Raw genomic sequence first — 9,763 nt, forward strand, 5'->3', positions numbered from 1 at the left:
AGGACAGGCTGAGAGAGTTGGGGCTCTGCAGCCTGGAGAAGAGAAGGCTTTGAGGAGACCTTGGAGTGGCCTCCCAGTATCTGAAGGGGGCTCCAGGAGGGCTGTGGAGGGACTATTGACAAGGTCTGGGAATGACAGGACAAGGGGGAATGGGTTTGAACTGGCAGAGGGGAGATTTAGACTGGATGTTAGGAAAGGGTTGTTTGCAGTGAGGGTGGTGAGACACTGGCAGAGGTTGTCCAGGGAGGTTGTGGCTGCTCCCTGCCTGGAGGTGTTCAAGGCCAGGTTGGATGAAGCCTTGAGTGACCTGTTCTAGTGGGAGGTGTCCCTGCCTATGGCAGTGGGTTGTGCAAGTCTGTTCTGATGATTAATGGTAACATTGCTGTCTTACATCCCCTTGGCTATAAAAAATAGGATTCTTTAGCCAAAATGCTTGCTTACCTGAGCATAGAGAGAAGTTTGCATGTTTGTTGGCTCAGTTCAATGAGGAGTGAAAGAACACCATGATCTCTGGGCAAGTAGTACATTCAATGGCTATGAATCTCTGAGGAGTGGGTGTCAAGGGGCTGGCACCAATCTCTTTTCACTGGTGCGCTGTAGTAAGACCAGGAGCACTGAGTGCAAACTGCAACCTGGGAGGTTTCACCTCACCATGAGGAGAAACTTCTTTGCAGCAAGAGTGAGAGAGCACTGGCACCGGCTGCCCAGAGAGGTTGTGGAGTCTCCTTCTCTGGAGACTTTCAAGGCCTGTCTGGATGCATTCCTGTGCAGACTACTCTAAGTGATCCTGCTCTGGCAGGGGGGCTGGCGTTGATGATCTCTGGAGGTCCCTTCCAACCTCTGTGCTCTGTGATGTTTCATTTCCTAGATTACCTAATGGTTTGTCATAGGTGATGGGTGTTAGCAGGCTCCCTCAGGCCAGCTGGGCTTCTGAGAATGACTCATTTTATCGGTGCATGTAAGGTCTCTTATTTATCCAGTGCTGTTCAGCCCAACTTTAGCACTTGACAAACACTGGAAGAAAGTGGAGGTCCAGTCTGTCTTCTCTCTCCCTCTCCTCTCTTCATTGTATTTCATCCATTTAAAAACTGCTGCAAAACAAACTTACACTGCCTTTGCTTTTCCCACCCCTGTCTCCTCAGGTTTCCTCTGTTCACTGCTGTCTATCAAATCTGCTACGAAGGGAAGCCTGTCAGAGAGATGATCTCCTGCCTTCAGAGTCATCCAGAGCATATATAAAGCCAGCCAGGCCATGGCGCTACTGCAGCTTTCCGCCTTTCAAACTTAGACGTGGGTTCAAGTGGATGTATCATGCTTCATTCAAAGCTGCTGGCTAGGCAACAGCCACAACGTGAATGTTTCTTCCTGGCTATTGTTCTGTGTTACACAGCCTTGTCTCAAGCAGCCTGCAGTGTCAGCTTGGTGCGGGTCATTTCACCGTCTCATGCAACTCGGTTTAGATCACGATGCAGAAGTTGCTCTACCTATCTTGTGTAGACACACAAGTGCCCTGTGTGTGTGTTCCTGTGACATAAACCACAGTGTTCTCTTCTCCCTTGTGGAGGCCTAGTCAAAGATCTGTTGCACACAGTGGTTTTGGTGGGGGCTGAGCCAAGCCTGTAGCTGAAACATCAGGAATCTTTCTGTTAGAACTTGGGTTATTACCTGCCTGGGATGATATTAATCTAAGCCACGAGGATGCAAAGCAAGTGGTAGCAGCTATTCAGGGGCCTGCAGGGGTATTTGAATTAACTCTGCTGAAGAGTGCTTTGATTTTTGAAGGGTTTTTAAACTACCAGACTCTTGTGAAACTGATTTCTAAGTGAATTTAAACTTTTTAATTACACTGTTTTAAAGGGAATAGACCAGAGGGGGATCACTACCTCCCCTTCTGTTTTTTAATCCTTGTGGTTTTGTATTTCTCTGTTGCTCCTTTGCCATTCCTAAACGTTAGGCTGTTCTGGAACCCTGTTCTCCAAAACAAGAGGGAGATGTTGACCAGGGAATTCTGAATGCTGGAACTTAGGGTTCGCTTTAGTGTTACACCTGTGGTTGTTCTTCACTGGTATTGTTTGGTGGATGGGAAAGGATACTCTTGGATGTCTCTTGCTCTAAAATCATCACGCTGCTTTTCTAGCTGCAAAGTGTTCGTTCGACACAACACTGGAAGGAACATCTGGGGAATTCCCTGGCTTGTGCTGTCAAAAGAGTGATCTGCCAGTATCTGGACTGCATTCATTTCAGTGCCTGACAGTGACTGACTCATCAACTGGACTTTGGTCCTGAATCAGCCACCCCAGCGAAAAGGAGAATTCGGAAGTTAATCTTTCACTGGACAAGACTTTAATGAGTGCTGGACAAAGACCTTTGGAGTCTCCCAGAAAGTTCCTCAAAGGCACCTGTCTCTTTTATACCCCAGGAATCTCACCTGTTTCTTTTTCAGGCACCTTTGCTTTTTGAGAGAGAGTAATTTAATTTATTGTTGGAGAATCTGTGATTTTGTGGAGTTTGGAGGTGAAGTTGGCTTGATTGGGATTCTCTAGCATCGACCTCCTGAAAAACAAAAGAGAAGGTAGATAAATGAAATCTGTCTTGCTTGTCTTGGATGTTAAGCTCTGATTCTTTTGGTGAAATAGATGCTAAGCACATAATGAGTGGACTCAGTCTTGCAGCTGGGAAGCAAGGGCTAGCACTGAGATTCACAGAGCTCAGCAAAAATGCCCATCAGCTCCGAATTCCCACTGCAAACCTCTGAGCAGGATCAGAACTGTCAGTTGCTGATCTCGGTGGTGTTTTCAGACCAGAAATTGTAGCACAAGTCCATCTTGAAACATGGAGTTGTCATTCAGAGCTTGCTAAAACAACAGCAGTGCCTGAGAATAACGCAATTGATACTGAAGTAGCCCGGATCAGTCTGACACAGGTGAGCCTTCCAGCAGCTCTGTGTAGACAGAAGGATGCTTCAGCTCAGGGGGAGCATTTCTTGTGCTCCTGTCGTGCTTTTAATTCATTTTCAGATCTGCTGAATGTTATCAGCTAATCACTGATACCAAAAGTTGTTCTTGCCTTATTTCTGATTTCATGCTGAATGGAATCAATGACTTAGAAGTTAAATGTTGCCATTGAGGAAGTCCCAGGTGGAGCTGCCGCGGAGCCAGCTAAAAGGATGGGTCAGGATGGGAAGCGCTGTTGCGCTAACGCACACGTGGAGCGTGCACTCCTCCTTACTGCCTAACTCTCAGTGTGTCTGCTGATGCTTTGCAGTGCTTTCTTTAATACCAGGCTGGTCTGCTTTGCCTTTGTGTCTGTGTGTCTCTCTGTGGAAACCTTTTTTACATGCAGCATGTAGAAGAGCAGTGTTTTGTAAGGGAAAGGGCTATATGAGTTCCACGTGCTAGATTGATATCCATGTTAAGAGTATTTCTTTGCTATTGCAGTAGTACTTCTGCCTCTGAAAGCCCCAAACCTTAATTGCCCTGCTTTTCTACAGAAGCCTGTTCTAAGGCACATCTGGTTTTTGTTGCTCAGTTCTTTCCTTCAGTGTGTAGTGATGCTATTCCATTTTGAGACAGAAAGCAAAGGTTCATTCACTACAGTAATTTCAATTTCTATAGCTACTTCTTTACCATTTGTATTTGCTCTTCAGTGCTCGAAAACATTCAGCTTGGCTACAGGTAATTTTTCCCCACTTAATATTTACTGCTTGTTAAAAGACTGTGGTGTGATATACTGGAGCTGAGTTAGTAGAATCCTGTTCTGCAAACACTCCATTTTGCCTAGCACTGGGGTAGTCTTACTGAAGACATTTAAGCCCTGTGTGAGGGGTCTTAAATCTGGCACTAATTCTTGATTTGTGAAGATTAATTGATACAGAAGGAATTATCTGCTAATGCTACACACTCAGCTTGCCCTAGACGTGTACTGATCGTGTTTAAAGATGGTGAATGTATACTTACTTGGAGAGTTATTACAAGTAAAGGTTTTTGTTTTGGGAATCTGGTGTCTGCTGTCTCATTTTACATGGCTTGCAATTGGTGTTTTGTTCACTTGATGGAATGTGGGTGTAGAATCATAGAATGGTTTAGGTTGGACGTGACCCTAGGGATCACCCAGTCTAACCCCCTGCCATGGGCAGGGACACCTTCCACTAGAACAGCCTGGCCTTGAACACCTCCAGGCAGGGAGCAGCCACAGCCTCCCTGGGCAACCTGTGCCAGTGTCTCACCACCCTCACTGCAAACAACCCTTTCCTAACATCTACTTTGAATCTCCCTCTGCCAGTTCAAACTCATTCCCCCTTGTCCTGTCTTTACAAGACCTTGTCAATAGTCCCTCCACAGCCTTCCTGTAGGTCCCCTTCAGATACTGGGAGGCCACTCCAAAGTCTCCTCGAAGTCTTCTCTTCTCCAGGCTGCAGAGCCCCAACTCTCTCAGCCTGTCCTCAGAGCAGAGCTGCTGCAGAGTCAGTGGAAAGGCAGCCAGAGTGACGCCGGGTACCGGTATGGTTAGAAGGTTCTCCTTTCATGTGGCAATGCAGTGCCTTGTAGGCTAACTTGGAAGAGGTGTGACTTTAAGATTGGTACATGTGGAAGGCACAGATAGGTTAAGGCTTAAAGAAAACAACTGCGGCCAGCAGATTGTGCCCCCTTGCAGCTGGGCGTGGGGGTTGTTTCATCGCCTTAGCTCCTGCCTCCGAGCTGAGCCGCAGGACGCCCCTCGCAGCATGGGTTGCTGGCGTTCATCAAGCCATGTCCTCTGTCACAGGAGCTGCTTCCACAGCCCAGATGTGAGATTGCCATGCAAGAGCCTGTATTGTGTACAGAGCAGCCTGGCGTCCCAATGTCAGCATCTTCATTTCGGTCCGGTAGTGACACTGCTGCGGTGGCCTCGGGCTCAGAGAGGACTCTGCCGCCGGCGCCCTGCGCTGCTGAGCGAGCCACGGGAGGGCGCCGCTGGGGAAGCGACCTGGGGGCAGCTGCGCAGCCGCTGCGCTGTGGTTCCCGGGTTGCTGCGGTCCCTGCGCTGCCTTGCGCGCTGTTCCCTGCGCTCACAGCTGCTCCTCTATCGGCACTGGATGCACATGCTGGAGAGCCACAGGGAGTGAGAGGAGGAGCTTGCTTGCTGCGGCTCCCAGTCGCAAGAGCCCGGGAGGTTCTGCGCCCACCCTGCAGTTGGTATTGTCAGTTTTTACATCGGCTAAAAGGGTGAGAGGAGTCAGAAGTTTTACCCAGGTGTGATGGTTTGGGTGTTCCCACACACACACTTTAGAAATCACCCAGACTAGGCTCAGCTGGCTCTGGGAATAGAAATGAAGCTAATTATTTACAGCTAGCACAATATACAAGCAGAGAGTTACAGTATATACAGTTATATGCAGAAGTACACAAGGTAAAAGGTAATACAGAAACACAACTCCCCTCCCAGAAACCTGAGTCCCCAGGAGGGGCTCTCAACCACCCCTGCACCTTCCCCCTGCCCCTCTCAACCTTACCCCAGTCCTAAGGAAGAATGGAGGTTGGGCCAAGAGGTTAAGAAGCGAAGGTGAGTGGAAGGTGAGGTTAGGGAGATGCAGCTCAGTCAACAACCTGAGGCAGAGTGAGACAAAATGGTGAGAGTGTTATCTAATGTTTTCCTTCCTCCTTCAGCAAGACTCTGAGGGGAGCAGACATCACCACTGTTTCCCTTTCACAGCCTGTGATCCAGTTCTTCTCACCAAAACATCCTAGCCTGCTTCAAACCAGCACACCAGGGAGAAGACTGCTTGGTGCAGGGCACCACACTGTGAGGGAAGTGTGGGTTTACTGGTGGGTGAAATCATGCACTCTCTACCTGAAACTCTCAGAGCATTTCATAGTGCAATGTCCTGATTGCTCAGTTACAAACAGAGATCCTGAGCCAGGTGGAGGTGGTTGCCAGCTAACTTGTGACTGCATGCATTTATTCCTAGTTTTAAGCCATTTTGTCACTTCTCGTTGTACTTTTAGCTTAGTTTTTTATTTCAGGGTGCATGGAGTCAAGCAGGTACCTAAACCACACCATCCAAGTAGCCTTGCATTCTACTGAGTCAACAGGAAAGTACAGACCACCACAAGAGAACTGGCTGGAGGTGTCCTTCATGTGGCCATCATCTCCTGAAGGGATGGTGCTTTCTCACAAAATCACTGCCTGCAGCTTGGATGCCTTTGGTCATCTGACTGTAAATAACACCCAGGCTGGCCTTGAGGTGCAGAACACATAGCAGACAAGAAGTCCATTTCCAATGGCCCATCCTGATCCTTGTTCATGACTCCCACCCTGCACTTCAGTGTAAGGCTGCAGTTGTATGATTTAAGTACAAAGCTGTCACAGAGGCTGGTTAATGCTGAAAGGAAATCATAGAATCATAGAATCAACCAGGCTGGAAGAGAGCTCCAAACTCATCCAGCCCAACCTAGCACCCAGCCCTGGCCAGTCAACCAGACCATGGCACTAAGTGCCCCACCCAGGCTTGGCTTCAACACCTCCAGGCACAGCCACTCCACCACCTCCCTGGGCAGCCCATTCCAATGCCAATCACTCTCTCTGACAACAACTGCCTCCTAACAGCCAGCCTAGACCTCCCCTGACACAGCTTGAGGCTGTGTCCCCTTCTTCTGTTGCTGCTTGCCTGGCAGCAGAGCCCAACCCCACCTGGCTACAGCCTCCCTTCAGGTAGCTGCAGGCAGCAATGAGCTCTGCCCTGAGCCTCCTCTGCTGCAGGCTGCACACCCCCAGCTCCCTCAGCCTCTCCTCACAGGGCTGTGCTCCAGGCCCCTCCCCAGCCTTGATGCCCTTCTCTGGACACCTTCCAGCACCTCAACATCTCTCTTGAACGGAGGAGCCCAGAACTGGACACAGCACTCAAGGTGTGGCCTGAGCAGTGCTGAGCACAGGGGCAGAAGAACCTCCCTTGTCCTACTGGCCATAGTGTTCCTGAGCCAGCCCAGGATGCCATTGGCTCTGCTGCCCACCTGGGCACTGCTGCCTCATCCTCAGCCTACTCTCTACCAGCACCCCCAGGTCCCTTTCCTCCTGGCTGCTCTCAACCACTCTGTCCCCAGCCTGCAGTGCTGCTTGGGGTTGTTGTGGCCAAAGTGTAGAACCCTGCACTTGGCCTTGTTCAGTCTCATCCCATTGGCCTCTGCCCACCCATCCAGCCTGGCCAGGTCCCTCTGCAGGGCTCTCCTACCCTCCAACAGATCAACAGCTGCTCCTAGCTCAGTGTCATCTGCAAACTTACTGATGCTGGACTCAATCCCCTCATCCAGATCATCAATAAAGATATTGAACAGGACTGTGCCCAGCACTGATCCCTGGGGCACACCACTAGTGCCAGCTGCCAGCTGGATGTGGCACCATTCATAACCACTTTCTGGGCTTGGCCTTCCAGCCAGTTCTTGATCCAGCACAGAGTGAATCTGTCCAAGCCAGGAGCTGCCAGCTTGGCCAGGAGCTTCTTGTGGCAGACAGTGTCAAAGGCTTTGCTGAAGTCCACAGCCTGCCCCACATGCACCAGGCAGGAACCTGATCATACAAGGAGATCAGGTTGGTGAGACAGGACCTGCCTGTTTAATCTCATCCCATTGGCCTCTGCCCACCCATCCAGTCTGGTCAGGTCCCTCTGCAGGGCTCTCCTATTCTTCAACAGATCTGCTCCTAGCTTGGTGTCATCTGCAAACTCACTGATGCTCGACTCAATCTCCTGATCATCCAGAAAGACATTGAACAGGACCAGGCCCAGCACTGATCCCTGGGGCACACCACTAGTGGCATCTGCCAGCTGGATGTGGCACCATTCACCACCACTCTCTGGTCCCATCCTTCCAGCCAGTTCTTGACCCATTTCAGAGTGAATCTGTCCAAGCCAGGAGCTGCCAGCTGTGCCAGGAGCTGCCAGCTGTGCCAGGAGCTTGTTGTGGCAGATGGTGTCAGGGGCTTTGCTGAATCCCAGGCAGGCTGGACTGCAACGAGTACTGTACTGGAACCAGTAGCACTTCACAGAAGGTGTAAAACTCTTCTGGCAGTCTCCTGGCTGCATGCAGTATCCTCCTGTGATTTGCCATGAGCTGATAGAAATCTAAGCACTAAGGGGCAGTGCTTCTGTCTTGAATAATGGATGAGAAAAGTATCTGCCTTCAACCCCGGCGTGTGTAAGGGAGAGGTGCTGGGCATGCAGGGTAAAGCAAACCTACCTCTCTTGTCAGGCTGCTCTAACTTGATCCCAGCTTCCTGCCAGTATGCTTTGGAGAGAGACTTTTAGATACTGATGGTCTATCAATCTAGCCCTGCTCTCATTGAAAGCAGTTGCTGAATTGGGCTTTAAGAGGAGAACAGCAGAGTGGTGTCACTGTCAGGCTTCCCATGGTTAGATTGAACCTACCTGTTTGTCATATTTACCTATTGCCTACAGTGTCTGCTTTGGAGAGATGTTGTGAAGGTAATGTGAGGGAGCACTGGGAACTGTGTAAGGTACTGGAAATGGCATCAGTTGCTGCTGTTAGATATATCTGCTCCTCAGAACTCATGCTGATGGAACAGGTGGATAAAAAAGCACACCTGTGGCATGAGCAGTCATTATTGCTTAGGTGGGGCACAGAACCTGAGAACGGTTTGGGTTGGAAGGGAGCTCAAAGCTCAGCCAGTTCCAACTCCCTGCCATAGGCAGGGACACCTCCCACTGGAACAGGTTGCTCAAGACCTCATCCAACCTGGCCTGAACACCTCCAGGAGGGTTGTGGAGCACAGAATCACTGAATGTGATCAAAGATCAAAGCTCACATTCTGTGATTCTGTGCTCCACAACCTCCCTGGGCAACCTGTGCCAGTGTCTCACCACCCTCACTGCAAACAACCCTTTCCTAACATCCACTCTGAATCTCCCCTCTGCCAGTTCAAACCCATTCCCCCTTGTCCTGTCATTACAAGACCTTGCCAATAGTCCTTCCCCAGCCCTTCTGTACCGCCTTCAGATACTGCAAGGCCACTCCAAGGTCTCCTCACAGCCTTCTCCTCTCCAGGCTGCACAGCCCAAACTCTCTCAGCCTGTCCTCAGATCAGAGCTGCTGCAGCCCTCTCAGTATCCTTGTGGCTCTCTTCTGGACTGGCTCCAACAGTTCCATGGCCTTGTGCTGGGGGCTCCAGAGCTGCCACAGTCTGCTCAGTGCAATCCATGTTGCACTCAGTGATGTGGTTGCTGTGCTGCATGTTTCATTCAGCCAAGCTGAAGTTCCTCTGGCAGCTCTTGTACAGCCAGGTGGGATGAGGCCTTGAGTGACCTGTTCTAGAGGGAGGCTTATGCAGGGGGGGGTTGGAACTCGATGGCCTTTGAGGTCCCTTCCAACCTAAGCCACTCTATGATTTCTTAGCTGGCTGCAAGTCATTTAGCACCTTTCACCCTCCAGCTTTTCTTCTCTCTGTCCCAGGGTCCCTGCTGTGCTAATGTAGCTTACCTGCTGTGCTGCAGTGCACCTCAAGGGGGGTTCCCCACAGGAAAGGCTGGGGGTGTGCAGTGCACATGCCCATGCTCATCTACAGAGCTAAGCACCTGCCTACCTTCTACTGCACCTTCATGTGCACAAATAACCCCTCTGAGGGGCTGGGAATTCTACACAGGCTTTTAGTGAGGCCACCAGGGGGGCTGATACTCATCCACCTCTGCACCAGCTGTGCCCATACAGTGATGTACAGCTGGGGTGAAGCCAGTGCCTGGATCTCTCCCAGACCCTCCCAGGGTCCCTGGGATGGC

The 9,763-nt window shown here is 50.4% G+C and overlaps 1 protein-coding gene across 2 annotated transcripts in view; it reads left to right on the forward strand.

Moving 5' to 3' along the window:
* The window catches only part of GPD1L (glycerol-3-phosphate dehydrogenase 1 like), a 40,121-nt gene extending 36,126 nt beyond the window's left edge, over positions 1–3,995 (forward strand). For both annotated transcript variants that reach the window (XM_064169704.1, XM_064169705.1), the window contains exon 8: positions 1,143–3,995. In XM_064169704.1, the coding sequence (XP_064025774.1) occupies positions 1,143–1,239 (97 nt within the window). In that variant the 3' untranslated portion in view covers positions 1,240–3,995. The remainder of the gene's footprint in view (positions 1–1,142) is intronic.
* Positions 3,996–9,763: the final 5,768 nt, after the last annotated feature.

The sequence above is a fragment of the Pogoniulus pusillus genome, chromosome 32 (assembly GCF_015220805.1).
Source record: "Pogoniulus pusillus isolate bPogPus1 chromosome 32, bPogPus1.pri, whole genome shotgun sequence".
NCBI lineage: Eukaryota > Metazoa > Chordata > Aves > Piciformes > Lybiidae > Pogoniulus > Pogoniulus pusillus.